Source organism: Ruditapes philippinarum, unplaced genomic scaffold, assembly GCF_026571515.1.
Source record: "Ruditapes philippinarum isolate M1 unplaced genomic scaffold, ASM2657151v2 ctg1028_1_1_1_1, whole genome shotgun sequence".
Classification (NCBI taxonomy): domain Eukaryota; kingdom Metazoa; phylum Mollusca; class Bivalvia; order Venerida; family Veneridae; genus Ruditapes; species Ruditapes philippinarum.
In genome coordinates, this window is record NW_026864813.1 from 143,258 (window position 1) to 160,621 (window position 17,364).

Consider the following 17,364-nt stretch of genomic DNA (forward strand, 5'->3'; position numbering starts at 1 on the left):
TATATACATGTTGATGTATTTTTTTTTGCTACAGAGACAAAGACATGATATACATATTTCATTATTCCTTGGCATATATAATGTATATTTTACACTCTCTTATTGCATACTACCATACTTTCACTCAAATAATGAAGCTACGGAAAATGTATAATTCACGTCCTCACCACAAGCCAAAGACAAAAGCGCTTTTTTGCAATTGTATTGTAAGCTTTATGCACACACAGCAATAGCTTCAAAGACACACATCAGAAGAGTTTTGTACGCAAACAATGCGAAAAGCTAACGACTTAATTTTTTTGCTTGATTAGTAGGTTTTGGCATTTGAAATGTTGCAATATTATGCATGACGAACAGTATATAATCAATACAAAGCAACGAACTACTAGCACATGCAATTTGGACAGCCATTCAGTGAAACTGTGAGTACAAAATATTGTTTTCCTTTCTCATTCCAAAAATATTAAATGTACATTATATTATGTATCTTATAATTTTCTTTAATTTCTGTTATCTATTTTTTTTTTTATTTTCTTTCCTTTTTATCAAATAAAACAGTACTTATACATTGTATATAAAATGCCAATTCTAACGTTAATCACATTTGAAACAATTTTGTTTAATTCATCGACAAAAAGACAGACAGACTCATTTTAATCAAAAATGAAAAGAATTCCAGTATATTTTAGACTAACCAAAGACGTGTTTGCATTTGGTATGAATATGTCTATTTTCCAAGGTACGAAACTTGGTCGACATAATATTTTGTTGCTTTTACTAATTTGAAAATGTTTAAAACTCTCGTGTAAATATTCATCATCAATGTTTTTTCTAATAATAGTATTTTTTAACTTAAATTAGATAAGCTGTAATTATTTTTCTGATTCATTTGCAATCATTGAAATATTATGTTTACGTAAGCACATTCCATTGTCATTTGTACTCCGAAGCAGTATTAGCCATGTTAGATTCAGTTAAACTGCGTCAACTCTTCGTAATATGTCATTTTTGTTTTACTGATTTCTTTTAAAATACAATTACTTTTTCTACACAAAACTCTCGTCAATTACGAATGACATAGAAGAAATCTGCTCTCTGTCTAAAGAATACCTTTGTATAGTTTTCAGATAATCACGGTAATCAAAATAGATATCAATATAATTTAATGCTCGTTTTTATAAGCAGATAATAAGAAAAAAACTGTTCCTGATTAATCGCATATAACGCTCGGAAGAAAACGTTACGTTATGTAAGGTAGCCAGAATGATATTGGATGCAATTTAGATTAAGGTGTTGTGTTGATGATACGTGCAAAAGTAGGATAGAAGGTTCCTCGCAAGAATAAGTAAAGCTCAAAGATTCAATTTTTGTCATAAAAGTATATACAAGAATAAGTATGAGTATCCCCTGCGGGAAGAAAATCTAATTTCATATTTATGATTTATGTTTGTATCGTTATATATGAATTTATCAATTACTTTCGTGACTTTACGGATCAAATATTGAAGCACTTTGTAATGAAGGTTGTGTATCCCTAACACCTGTCTTAAGGAGGCCTGAGAGGTGCTGCAAATTTACATTATCATTCATGAACAGAACCAAACCTAGTCACACCGGCAATTTGAAAGTCTCGCACGGCGACTTCTCAGCTTTAGTGGTGACGGATGACCCCAGGTGCACATTGTCAATCAAATTGTTTGTGTTGACTGAAATTGTGAATTATTATACAACGATAAATAAATATACATGGAAAGATAATAGTTAAATATTAGCATATTGTTGCACTTTTGAGTTGTATTATACATGTATAATGTGTTTTATTATCACTTTCAGAAGAAACATTAACGTTGAATTCACTCCTGTCTTTTTGGAAAATTGTCAATCTGTAAAGCATGAGGACGTTTGTGTTTTCTTCCTTGGTATAATATAGTTTATTGTATTCATTGATTAAATTTACTTAGCGTATAACAACATTATCTGTTTTCATGCATACTAAAACCGTTTATTTCTACCTTTCCTTAATTTTCGTACATAGTTATATCCTCATTGATTAAAGTAAAGTTGATGTTTTATACTGTTGTATGTTGAAAACATGACCAGATCTTGTATTATTTCTTGTATGATTTTCTAATATGACATTCGGATAAAAGCTGTAACTTGCTATTAAATGAAGCATCCCAACAGTATAACTAGAGTTACGTAATGCATATATAAAATTGCCACTTATACAAGTAAAATAGATAAAATGACCACTCATACAAGTACAATAGATGTAAAATAATCATAACAAACATATAGAAAGTATATTATTCAAAGTGAGCTGGTATATAATGGACGGTCTGTAATACAATAAATAAATACATGGATTGCATTTAGCATTAGACATGACAAGAAAGCATGAAATGATTTTATATGAATGTTGTTGGCATGTGTGAGATTCAGGATCCGATATAACAATAATTTTTTACGACTAGAACAAAATACCATAATTCATCATATTAATGTTCATAGAACTTTATCAACATTTTGTTATCAAGCGATGTTTCCAAAGACTATCCAAAATGATACACTTCCATTGTTTTTATCAATATTTGAAATACTTATGAAAATTGTGCTCTTTTAAGGACACCTCAATAAAATTGTTTACTACATGCACTTTTGTTTGGCAGCTAATGATCAAGGACATATCTGGTAACATGTGTTGCTTTGATGACAAACTCAAAATTGAACAAAATCAGATAATGACAATATTATTATAAACCATTGACAATCTTCTCTCACTGTAAATGTATTTTGTGAAACATGTCCATTCATTTGCTATCCATTTTCTGAATTTGTCCGAAGCTGTTGTACTTTAATGAGAAGTTTATATAGAAGCTACACTAATTTATCTTCATTATAGGGTAAGTGTAAATATCGTATTGCACCTGTTTATACATCTTCCTGTCTATTGTCGCGTATGTTTAAAAAAATTATTCCGATCAAATGTTCACAGAAGATACAGTTTGGTACAGACCATAAACCCTAATGTATAATTAGTCTTTACAATATACATGTATCTACATTCGTTTTTTGCCTCAAATCACTTTCATTGCATTTGCAACTATGAATACCAATGTCCTTTAACACTTCCATGGTGGTCTCAGCTTTGGATTTAGTTATACATTGTAAAGGCTTAGACATCTTACATCGTATTACTGTGTCAATTAAATGGTTGACTTTACAGCGGCTTAACTATGTGATGGTAATTTTGTAAAAAAAATTACGAAGGCTCTGATAGACGTTGCGTAGTCCACACATTGAGAAATGTATATTGCCGATCATTGAAGTCCATTTAAATTGACTGTATCACTGTGTTTGTGTTAAAATTGATATTTTTCTTGATTTTGGGTAAAGTATTCCTGCTTGAATATTGTTTAATATGTAGAATATGGCGCCTGTTGTTTTTTTATTTCAATTTGTCTTTTTTAAATCTTGATTGTGATATGCAGATTTTATAACCCTGACACCTTTCACATATGCCATTTTATCTAGCACTCCCAATTTTATCTCGTTTAGGGCGTTCTTTTAGTTTTCTGGTTTTTATTGTACTTTTAATTACCATGAGGTAAATCGAGTGGGAATTATGTTCTTTAACTCTTAGAGGAATATGACATGTTACATCAAAATCTAACATTGCATTTTACCAATGACTAAAAGCATCCTTGAACCATCACTGTCTGGATCTGCCATTGGCAGGTTTACAGAAAACATTTTGAATAATAATCTGTATATCGCAGAGTCATATGATAAACATGAAAGTATAAAGTTTACCTCAAAGCAGGTGCAACGATATAAAACCATTTGTCAAAACGAAAATTGTTTGTAAGTCGCAAGTAATTAAAATGAAGAGGCCCTGCAACTATAGAATGTATAGCTACACATATCTGAGATTTAACTTGAAAAATGGAAAAAAAACGTTGATCGTTTCTCGTATTTGTTGCATGATAACTATAACAATTGATTTCTAAAAATATATCCATACAAAAACTCAACAAAATATGTCCGAGGTAGATTTTTTATGGGTATGAAAAAAAGACAATTTAATATACAAATATCGTCTGACTTGATAAAGACTTTACTAGAATATGTTTTAAATGTGAACGCAACTGAGAGGATCATCGTAAGTGTTTTTGACCTTGAACTTGTAAATCATGCTGAGTGTGATAGACAAATCAATAATAGGGCTTGTGATTATAACAAGCAAATGAAATAAAGACAATTATGATAAAGAGCTTAAAATATATATGCCTGTATTTTTTGCTTGACAAAAATATTATATACATGTTTGATAATTTCTGTGTATATATGATGTATATTTTACATTTTCTTATTGCATACTACCACTCAAATAATGAAGCAAGGGAAAATTTACAAATCATGTCCTCACCACAAGTCAGACAAAAGCGCATTTTTTGCAATTGTATTGTTAGCTTTATGGCACAAAGTTTTCAATTGAAACAATTGCTTCAAAGGACAATATTCAATGCCAAACATCATAAGAGTTTTTGTATGCAAACAATGTGATAAGCTAACGACTTAAATTTTTTGCTTGATAAGTTGGTTTTGGCATTTGAAATGTTGCAATATTATGCATGACAAACAGTATATAATCAATACAAAGCAACAGACTGCCAGCATATGCAATTTGGATGACCATTCAGAGAAACTGTGAGTACAAAATATTGTTTTCTTTTCTCATTGCAAAAATATTAAACGTACATTATATTTTGTATCTTATAATTTTCTTTAATTTCTTTTTTTCATTTTTGAAGTAATTTAAGTGATTTTCTTTCCTTTTTATCAAATAAAACAGTACTTATACATTGTATATAAAATGTCAATTCTAACGTCAAGCACATTTGAAACAATTTTGTTTTACTCATCGACAAAAAGACAGACATACTCATTTTTATCAAAAATGAAAAGAATTCCAGTATATTTTAGACTAAACCAAGATGTGTTTGGATTTGGCCTATTTTCCAAGGTACGAGACTTGGTCGACATAATATTTTGCGACAAAATATTGTGTAGGTTTTTCTATTTTGAAAATGTTTAAAACTATCGTGTAAATATCCATCATCAATGTATCTTCAAATAAAAGTATTTTTAATTGAATTAGTTAAGCTGAAATTATTTTTCTGAGTCATTTGCAATCATTAAAATATTATGTTTACGTTCGCACATTCAATTGCCATTTGTACTTCGAAGCAGTACTAGCCATGTAAGATTTAGTTGAACTGCGTCAACTCTTCGTAATATCTCATTTTTGTTATACTGTTTTCTTTTAAAATACAATTACTTTTTCTACATAAAACTACACGAATGCCATAGAAGAAATCGTGTCTCTGACTTAAGAATATCTTTGTAAAGTTTTCGGGTAATCACGGTAATCAAAATAGTTATCAATTTAATTTAAAGCTCATTTTTTTAAGCAAATAATAAGAAAAAAAACCTGTTACTGATTAATCGCATATAACGGTCGGAAGAAAACGTTACGTTATGTAAGGTAGCCTGAGTGACATGTGATGCAATTTAGATTAAGGTGTTGTGTTGATGATACGTGCAAAAGTAGAACACGTCCATGAAGGTTCCTCGCAAGAATAAGTATAGCTCAAAGATTCAATTTTGTCATACAAGTATATACAAGTATAAGTATTAGTATTCACTGCGGGAAGAAAATCTAATTTCAGATTTCAGATTTATGTTTGTATCGTAATATATGAATTCATCAATTACATTCGTGTCTTTACGGATCAAATATTGAAGCACTTTGTAATGAAGGTTGTGTATCCCTAACGCCTGTCTTAAGGAGGCCTGAGAGGTGCTGCAAATTTACATTATCATTCATGAACAGAACCAAACCTAGTCACACCGGCAATTTAAAAGTCTCGTACGGCGACTTCTCAGCTTTAGTGGTGACGGAAGAACTCAGGTGCACATTGTCAATCAAGTTATTTGTGTTGACTGAAATTGTGACTTATTATACAACGATAAATTAATATACATGGAAAGATAATAGTTGAATATTAGCATATTGTTGCACTTTTGAGTTGTATTATACATGTATAATGTGTTTTATTATCACTTTCAGAAGAAACATTAACTTTGAATTCACTCCTGTCTTTTAGGAAAATTGTCAATCTGTAAAGCATGAGGACGTTTGTGTTTTCTTCCTTGGTATAATATAGTTTATTGTATTCATTGATTAAATTTACTTAGCGTATAACAACATTATCTGTTTTCAAGCATACTAAAACCTTTTATTTCTACCTTTCTTTAAATTTCGTACATAGTTATATCCTCATTCATTAAAGTATAATTGATGTTTTATACTGTTTTTTGTTGAATACATAACCAGATCTTCCATTATTCCTGGTATGATTTTCTAATATAACATTCGGATAAAAGCTGTAACTAACTATTTAATGAAGCATCCCAACAGTATAACTAGAGTTACGTAATGCAGATATAAAATTGCCACTTATACAAGTAAAATAGATATAAAAAAATACCACTTATACAATTAAAATAGATAAAATTACCATTCATACAAGTACAATATATGTAAAATAATCATAAGAAACTTATGGAATGCAAACATTTAAAAACTTTATGCTTTATACTATTTCAGGTAGGTTCGATGATTATTGTTGCTCTGAAAACAACACAATCAAATGCAGGTAAAATATCAGCTTTAAAACGAACATTAAAACGAGACTCAGTACTAAATATTTCAAAAACTATTCTTTAAATATTTTATACATATATATGCAAGAACTTCTAATTGATTTTAAAACGATTTTGTTACAGTTTTAAGGAAAATATGTAAAGAAATATATCATGAAATATAACGTGTAAAAGTTTCATGATTACTTAACTGACAATTTCTTTGCTTCAGCTCTCGTAAATCTTGCCCTTGGAAAACCTGCCAGCCAGCAAAGTAATTTTAGATTCGATAATAACAATGAGTGGACTGCTGACAAAGGGAATGATGGTAATGCTGATACTGATATGTTTAACAACCATTGTTTCCATACTGATGACAATACAAGTCCCTGGTGGGAAGTCGATCTTCAGGATGTGTATTACATAAGTCAAGTTAACATCACCAACAGGCAGGACGCTGGCAGTATGTAGCTTTTAACCGTTTTCTATACATTTACTTAAATATTTCACTTTATATAATGATATTTTTATCTAGCGTTAATTATTTAATTTCATAGAGGCAATTTTGAAACAGGCTATTTTAAGCCTCATTGGGTTAAAGTTCATAAAAACAACTTTCACAACGATTGCAGAGTATCAATATTTTTTTAAAACATTGTGTTAGTTTAAATAGTTGTCTACATAAAAATCACTCGGATAGAATCTATTTAAGCGAACCCAAAAACTAACAGAGTATGCACGCGTTTCTTTGTTGCATATATTCTCTTACAGTGTGATAATCTGAATTTTTGGGGTCCGTTAAACTAGGTATGTTCCTCAAAATGTTAACAAAGTATTTACAAAATATTCAGCCATTATTCACAAATATCTTTATAGAAATTGCTGTGCCTGCAAATATTATTTGTGTTTGTAGCTGAAAGAGCAGAGAGTGTTGAAATCTCCGTAGCAAGACAAAATCCTGGTAACTGGCAGATGGTAGCGTATAACGAAGGTCAAATTGGCTCTTTTATATCTTTAACATTTGCTCCAGTGAAAGCTCGTTACGTTAGAGTAACTTTAAGGAACAAACAAACATATTTACATTTATGTGAAGTGGAAGTCTTTGGAGAAAGTAAGGCATACCTTTTTTAATATAACGAGCTCAATAAAAGTTAGGCCTTATTATGTATTTTGTTTTTATCTAGGTCTAATATATCGCCATTCTCTGTGTGGCATTAAAATATTAAAAAAACAGCAAAAATTATTTCCTTAAGATAACTGTTTTATTAAAGCTAAAAAGTTGAAAATGTTTTAATATTGAAAATATTTATTTTATCTAACCTACATTTTCAGAATATTTCATTAATATCTCTCAGCGTGATCAAATTTATATTTTCTTGTTGTTGGATTAACGTTAAAGTCATTTTTATTAAGATGTTCCTGCCGACGATTGTGCTGTGAATCTATGTTTTAACGGCGGCGTGTGTACAAATGGGACCAGTACCTTCGTATGTATATGTGCGTCTGGCTTTTATGGAAAAAGCTGTGAAAATAAGTAAGCATACCTTGTTAGCTTTCTTGGATGCTTTTGTTTACTTGGTAAAAAACAGACATAAAAATATGTTATCGAGGCAGTTTTCATTTGTATATAATTATGAATTCAAATGAATTAATGCATAACTAACATAAAGTATCGATTTACTTTACACAAAACATTCTCCTTTCTGTTAAGCAAATGTAATGGTTTACAATACTTATCTGGTCATGGGCTGTTACCATGTTCTTGTCTGCTTTTAAATTAAGAATCAACCAACACATTGTGTAAGGACTTAAGGGGGCGTGAAGGAAGTTGCACTTATTCATTATCCCTCATGTACAGACTCAATCAAGCCGAGTCTGCAATTCTCTTGTAATTTTGTTGTGTTAAATGATTCCGAGGGATCAATTTGTTTCCAGATAATTTTTTTTCTAACTAAAATAAACAGACGATTTGTCTTAAGTGTTAGGGAACAACCTTATGCAAAAATAAACTGTAAATTAAATGTTAATAGTGTAAACGTTCATAATCACTAAACTAGCATGTTTCGCTTCAGCTATTCTTTCTCTTGGAAAACCTGCCAGTCAGTCAAGTAAGTTTAAATTCGATAATAACAATGAGTGGACTGCTGACAAAGGGAATGATGGTAATGCTGACAGTGATTTGTTTAACAACCATTGTTTCCATACTGATGACAATACAAGTCCCTGGTGGGAAGTCGATCTTCAGGATATCTATGACATAACTCAAGTTAACATCACCAACAGGCAGGACGCTGGCAGTATGTCTTTTTAATTATTTACTATAGGAGAGTTTACTATAAGAAACGGTTTATATGGGTGTCAATTTCATAGATGCAGCTTTTAATTATGAAATTGAAATAGGCTATTAGAATTAATATTGAGACGTATAAACATATGTTACATATTAAATTCCATAGTTACTTCTTGTACAATGATGATGTAATGTCATGTTGTTTTTTAAAATACTGTTTGGGTTTTTTTTCTTCATCAATAAATTAAGGTAATGGATTTGGCATTGGGTCGTGAAAAGTTTGATGTACTTTCTTAAGTTTTGTGAAAATCCGCACACACTTTCAAAATGTGGAAGAAAAAATATGAAATCACAATTTTTGAAAAATTTCAAATTTGTTTTTGTAGTATAATGCCGATGTCGAATATTATTGTTATTTTAGCTGAAAGAGCGCAGAACATTGAAATCTCCATAGCTAAGGAAAATCCTGGTAATTGGAGTATGGTGGCGTACAAGGAGGGCGAAATGGGTCCTTTCATGTCTTTGAAGTTTGATCCAGTGCAAGCTCGTTATGTCAGGGTAACTTTACGGAACAAGCAAACACAGTTCCATCTGTGTGAAGTGGAGGTTTATGGATACAAATAGTATGATATCTCATATAGTTTATCCTAAATTTATTTATTTATTTTGGGGAAAACTATTTATTCAGAGAAAGTCTTATGGTATTCAAATAAGCATTAAACAATATTTGTCTTTTCATTATCTATAGTTGTTTGTTTCTGCTACATATACAAATTTAATAATAAATGTTTTTTCAAGTCCGAATTCAATGTAGCAATATGTAATAATAAAGCAAAACCAAATTCGACTTTTCGGACTTTCCATTACGCGTCGGAGAAGAGTATACATGTATGATATTCCGGATGTTTACGCGAAAATCCGGTTTCAAGCTAGCAGTCTTTTTTTAAGTGCTTTGAAGTTGGAAAAAAATTTGGATATATATATATGTTATTTGACTTGAATATGCATATTTACTTATACATGTATATGTAACGTTTTGCTCGAGCTTTCATACTTCAATATTTCGTTGTTTCCTTTATTTTATGTGATACCCGAAAAGCATTCATATCTTGTAAGTGATTTCATATTCATTATTATTTATTACAGATTAACATACAAAAATGACAAGAACGAACGACAGCAAGAAAGGAGAGATGAGAAGGAAGCAAATGTAAACTGACCATTTTCTTGCAAGTCTTACTTTAATCAGATGCTACCTTTTAATTTAACAATTAGTTGAAAATAAAAATGAAAAGTTTTTTCTTTTGTTGTTTTTTTATGTTATAAAATATAATAAATAAACTCGTGAAAAATGAAGGTATAAAACCACATACACGAAAGCAAATACGCAACGGTCTGCAACATTAAAGTGTCTTGATATAAAGTAAAGTCTACAAAATGCTACAGCTGATACAAATCATGTTGAAAACGAGAAATTGAACTACATTTATGTTGGTTTTAAGCGTCGTATTTGGGTTAAATTTTAATATCAAACAAAAATTTATCTCTCCTGTTCTTTTTATTACAGTTTTTTGCATATATTTATTATTATTTTGATTTTGAAAAAAAAAAACCGGACAATTGACTAATTCAAGAATTCACGAAAATGTCCTTATTACAAAACCATAATTTTAATGCAACGACATTAAGTTAATTCACAGTAATTAAATTTTATGTATATTCCTTACATGTCTAATGTCCTGCAATATTTGTATGATGATATCTTTACATTAGAATACATAATTTATTAGTTATGGTTCTAAACTCATTTGCTTTACTCGGACATAGGCAAAAAGGAAATTGTACAACATATGTTTTCATACTTATCGATCACAGTCTTCCTACACTTGGTAATATGAATTATATACATGCACGCATTTGCAAACAATGCTGATATTGTTGAATCTTTGTTTAAGTTAGATCTGTAATTTCCAATGTATGTGCTGTATATGAAAACAAATGATTTGCATAAAGTACTGACATATAGAATGACTAAAACTTATAATAAAGAATATTTTAAAAGTAAACTTTTAACCTTTTGTCTAGTGTCCAAATGTGTCTTTGCGCGTCTTGCAATTGGCCTAACATTAAGAGATAAACTATTAAATGGACGCAATAGACTGAAGCTCTTAACACCAAGTAAAAATATACTTGTAATATAGATGAAACACATAAACAGATGTAACAATGTCAGTACACGCATTATGAGAAAATTCAAACAATGTTACAACATTGGTAGTTAAATACAGGCGTTTAATTAGTGATAATAGTAACAAATAGTAATATCTTGATACCCATAAAAGTTGCTAGTATTAACTTGATGTTTCAACTTTGTTTTGTTATTTAAATTAGCTTAAGAACAGATTTGAAATGGGTTTTTTTTTTCATTTATAAGTTAAAAAAACATTCAAGGTAGCAATGCTGTGCCGATTGAGCAAGTTTAAATTGGTACCGTGCAGAGGGTTATTTGTTTGTTTTCCGCTTTTAAGCCGATTTTAAAGCATCCATGGTCATATCTCGTCGACCCCTAAATGACTAAAACAGCATTCCCCCTATTGAACGGACCCATGTAGGGGAGTAAACAAGTCTTAAACCAGTAATATCAGCGTATTGAAAATTTTGATCAATATTGTTTACTAGAAGATGAAAGCTGGTGCTGTTACATCTAATACAACCTATATACCGTCGGATCATTCTGAGTTTCCAGTTGAATACTCCTATTTCAGAAAAAAATATTAATTTTAACTCTTTACGCTAATAAACATAGCTTTATGATTGCATAACAAACAATTCATGTATTGTTTGTTGTGGAAACTTAAAAATATGTTCATTAGAATAAAACAGGTAAAATCATTCATTTACGACATATCTAAACTAATATTGACATTATCATATGAATGATTAATTTATAAATCATTAACTAAAACTGCAAAAAAATTGCCCATCTACAAATATTAAAGGCCTATTTAATTAGAAGAAAATCGGAATGTCTATAGAATGCTCAAAACGGTGAACAGTCCTGTTCATGGACGGTAATGCATTTGCAAGCTATCGTTCACGTCCCCTAGCACTTGCTCATTTAAACACGTAAATGGTGATCTGTTTTAAATTCGGCAACATTTGAAGATGTGTGACTTTTAAATAAGCTAAAAACAAACATGTTGTAGGGATTGATACTACCACAAGCTCTAGATGTAGAACTTATATATATATGATAGTGAGACAATAGTTTGTAGCAATCAAATACACTTGAGAATATGAGAACGTGTTGGAAGTGTATTGAAGTTGTCGCAAGAACTACCTTTTCTGAGGAGCATATGTCATTAAAGAAGTTGTTTATGTACATTCACATGTAGATCACTAAGATCAAAGCTCGATATTAGTTTAATTGAACCAATAAAATAGAGTGCCTGCAGTTTCGATCAAAAGAAAGCAGTATGAAATTCTACTTTATTTTTCGATGATTATTTATTGATGATAAGACATAAGTAATTCTCGACAATTTATTTATGACAGTATTTGTATCGACCTGCATATCTGTAAAGCTACTTACAAATATACATGCTACGGTTACATATTACCAAAAGATTTATAAAACATGTAATTGCATAAATGTGAAAATTACAAAAACTTTGACACTGATTTTAAGTTTGATTTGAACAAACTTTAATGGCGGCCAAATCGTAATCTATATTTTTTGTTGATTTCCCCAAAGCCATATTGAATGTCGACAATCCATACATACCAATGAAAACCTGCAAGCTGATACAACGCCTGTCTGTATATTTTTTCGTTGCCTAACTCATTTGATGACAATGGACCTTGCGTCATTAAAGAACGAAATGCAGGTCGGAAAATTTCTTCATTTTTCTCAAGATTTATCTCTTAACATTAGTTGATGCGCGGCAGAGATGGCTTATAGACTGTTTTTGGACGATTCAAAGAGGTTCGTTCAGAGAAAAGAAAACTTTAATAACAGTTTTGTGACCTTTGCTCACATAACAGCATAGCAACATTTTTAAATCTTTATAGAAACTAAGAAGATCTTGACTAGAAAATTAAAATCACCTTCGCAAAACTTATATAATTTGTTTGATTTATTTGGAAAACATTATTGCCACAAGTCAACTATCTTTCGCCGGCATATTATTATAAAATACCACAGGAGGTAACAGAAAGGTTGCAATGTCAAGTGTCGCATTAAACTCGTTTTGCTTTAGAAAATCATATCCGTTCGGTATAAAATTTCAAATCAGCATAGGCATAAAATTGAGGATGAAATACCCAGAAATTCTCTCGATTTTTTAACCCTTTACACGCTTAATATCTTAAGTGAACATATGTTACATATGTTCAATAGTGACAAACCAGTCATTATTTTGTTGGGGAAAATTTCAAAATATTTTAAAACATTACTTACCGAATAACGAACATTGCTTACCTTGCCGCCAACGGGTTAAAGGTGAGACCCTATTCAAAGGGTTAAAAATTACAAACATGCAATATCAAACGTAATGTTGTCTTACTTATGATGTCCTAAGATACACTGTTAGGATACTAAGTCATCGCGCCATTGCAAAATGCCCCCGTTATAAAGAAGCGCACCAAGGATTACTTTTCGTACTTTTAATATTTAAAAAGAATTTTACTGCCTAGTTTAGTCCAAAAAAAGTTCATTCCCCCTAAATGCGCCCACTCGGACTCCCAAATAAAATTTATCCCGTTTTTAGGCTTAAACCAGGTAGTTTTCAGACTTAAACCAAATTGTAAAATTTTAAACGTCTTTGTTTTGTTTATAAATTATTTCAAGTACTAAAGTCATACTTTGATGCTCTCCATTACATTTTGATATTCTAACGATTTTTTTAGAATAAAAATTGTTTTTATATTCTAGTCGACAAACGAACAGTCCGATTGGGAGTATGTTGCATGTGCGCGATGACGTAGTATCCTACCATTTTAATAGTATAAAATTTTAGGTAAAAAGGTAATATTTGTTCAAAAATAAAAAACAAACACTCTCATGTAATACGACTTTAGAGGAGCCGGTCGAATGATATAAAGGACATTAAGAAAGGCTTATATTGATTACCTCTTAAGCTGTTGAATTTATTTATAGATTAATATAAGTTCCTTGTTCTGTCAAGTAGGACATGGCCAAACAAGGATTTGTCAAATGTGCGTCATTGGATTGACACAATTCTGTAGCAAAATGTAAATGAATGACAAATACCTATATTATAAATCAAACTCTGGAAAGGAGGTGGGGCAGTCATCGAAAGCAATGTGCACAACTTATTTTCTTTCCAATTGACGTACTGTAATATATTTTGGTTCTTTTACTTGTAGGGTTGATCGTGTCGGCATAAGTGTGAATAATTGTGCGTTGATTTTGCACAATTCATGCGTTATTTTTTACATTCCTGTGTTACTGGATATTCACGATGTGTTAGCTGAAGGAAGTTTGAATATTGTGCAGAAACTTTTAAAAGACCTACAAAAGTTGAATTATTGAATGTTTGAATCATTTGATGAATTCAGAGTCGTTGGGTTTTAAAAAGTTTTAGCTCTCGTTCTCTCTCACAAGGTTAATGAGCTTTGTTTCATATGCCGAAATTGTTCCAATGTTGTTCTTCTATAAGCTAAGGTGACTCTCTGTTTTCTTGAGCAAACTGAAACAATCATCGCCACTGATGTTATATAATTCATGTGGTCATGAAACTGATATTGAATCACCAGTAGAAGTTTTTGATGTGATTCTTCATTTTATCATTAGTTATCACTTTAAAGTTATAACACTTAGAAGATGAACACAACAAATTTGATACAATTCAGGATATTGCAGAACTATATTATAAAAGTATAACTAAATTTATCTGAAGCGTTAATCAATTAAGACAGACGGGCAATCAGCGATAGCTTAGCAATTCATTCCTATATAAACAGTACATTAGACTGTGGAAATATCTCCCATATGTCACAGGAAACATACATAAAATATTCAGTTACCTTTGGAATGATTAATCTGTAACACGTAAACTGGAATTGCAAACGGACAGTGTAGTTAAAACACAATTACCTAGTATGTATTTAATAAATTGCACTCTCATTATTATTACAAATCAATAGGCAGCAATTAATTGTTAATTGCTTTAGAATATAATGCTTACTTTGATACCATCAGTCTATTTGAGTTCAAGTACTTATCTCCTTTCATTTTTTGTCAGATTAGACATTATTCCTTATCGGATTTTTGGACCATATTTGATATAATGGGTAGCAAGGCTAACTTCTATACTTTTATGAGGTGTCCATTTATGATTGTTTCCATCAAATTGCAGTTGTTAAAAAAAGAAATGCAAACCTAAACAAAGCCTTGTGACCATCGTTAATAATAAAACCATCAACGCTTCTGACAATTCAGAATAACTAGAACAGGAAATTAAAAACAACCTTATGAGACAAGATAAGATTATTTGTTTATTTAATTGGAAAACATATCTGTCGAAGTCGACTTTCTGTCAGAAGTAGACTATTTTCTTCAGTGATATTATAATACAATGTCACACAAGATCACAGAAAGGTCATCAAAAGGTCAAATTTTCTTATCATAATTGGTCTGGATTAAACAATGACTAGATTCTATTTTAAAGAGTACAATTTAAAGGACGTAATAATAGTTCACGAACACTTATTAAAAAACTATTTGTATTGTTTTTATTGTCATATGAAGTAGCTCTTGCTTTGTTAATTCAAATAGTTAATGAATATTGATACACATGGGATTTTCGTAAAAAATCACCAGTATCTTTTCAGCTCCTTACCGTTCGCTTCTTTTGGGGTTTCTAATTGTTAAAATTTCACTTAATAAACACTAACATATACTTATTGATTATACTATAGGAGTATGTCAGATAAGTGGTTTATAATTATCTCCATATAGTAAGTAGGCCTATGGTGGGTGTTAAGACTTCTTACCCTTGTTATATCTAAGGTAATGCCTGCCATTAATATGTTCTTTATCAGATAACGCTAATGAAGCGCTAAAAAGGACATATCTTTTTTAAATATATTTAATAGGCTTACGATACATATATATGCAACTCATTACAGTTTATATTCAATTTTTCGTGAAACAAATTCTGCGATTTCGAATAAAACTTATTAGGTATACGCCCTAAATCCAGAACAATGACATCATCTCCAATAGAAAGCCAGTGCAAGTACACCGATCAAGTGGAAAGCTAGTGCATGTAAATTGATTTCAACGGAAAGCCAGTGCATTTACACATATTAAATTGAAAGCAAGTGTATGTAACCGGCGCAATAGAAAGCCAGTAATGCACCTTGATTCGGCGCAATGGAAAGCCATTGCATGTTCACCGATTTCAATGGAAAGCCAGTAAATGTACACCGACTCAATGGGTACACCGATTCAATGAAAAGCCAAGGCATGTACCCTATGTCAATGGAAATCCAGTGCATGTACACCGATTCAATGGAAGTCCAGTGCATGTACACCGATTCAATGGAAAGTCAGTGCATGTTCAACGATTTCAAGCATTTAATGCAAAGTATTCTCGTTGGTCAATGAAACCCTGAAAAGGATTATTAATTCATAATATACACAAATGATTTTCTCAGATCATTTATTGAAATTCTGTTGCATTAAGATGTCACATTGTCTCCGTTCTGTTACTCCCCCATAAGATGTGAACACTAATTGCGGTTCAATAAATTGCATGTTACCTCAATTAATGAGTGCATTAAACAAATAAGATTGATACACGTGAAACGAAAATAAATCACTTATATGTTTCTTTATAATTTGATATCTTAGTCAACAAATAACGCTGCTCCTTTCAAAAGTAATAAAAAAAAGTCCTGTCTGCGTACAACGCACGTCAACAATTCACACGACTTTTCTCTCAACATTTCTAAGAAGGCTTACTATTATCCAATCACTAGCACGCTTTACATGTTTAAAGAAAAGATGGCAAGACCTTTATTATATACAATGCCTTGAATTGTCAATTATCAATTTAGGGGTATCAAGATGATATTTGAAAGACACACAGCCGACAGGACAGAGCCTGGCATAACTGCACAGATGTAAAGGGGCTGAGCGACTCTAGATTGGTGGCAAAAGCTTATCATGTCCGAGTCTAGCGGGATAAGGGGTTATTACATAATACAGACAATATATAGATATTATGCACGTGTATAAAATATTATGCAATTTGTAGATATATATGTTGCTGGTTCGTTATTTGGTTTGACGGTGCAAAAACACAGGTCATATGGCACCGGAACAGTAAAGATGATTT

At 31.0% G+C, this 17,364-nt stretch overlaps 1 protein-coding gene across 1 annotated transcript; it reads left to right on the top strand.

Moving 5' to 3' along the window:
• The first annotated feature begins 6,666 nt into the window (after positions 1–6,666).
• On the top strand, positions 6,667–10,267 carry LOC132726895 (uncharacterized). Its single transcript, XM_060712305.1, has 7 exons — positions 6,667–6,722; positions 6,941–7,171; positions 7,622–7,819; positions 8,122–8,187; positions 8,781–9,005; positions 9,420–9,621; positions 10,145–10,267. Coding segments are annotated over exons 1-7 (963 nt in total). The 5' UTR covers positions 6,667–6,682; the 3' UTR covers positions 10,146–10,267.
• Positions 10,268–17,364: the final 7,097 nt, after the last annotated feature.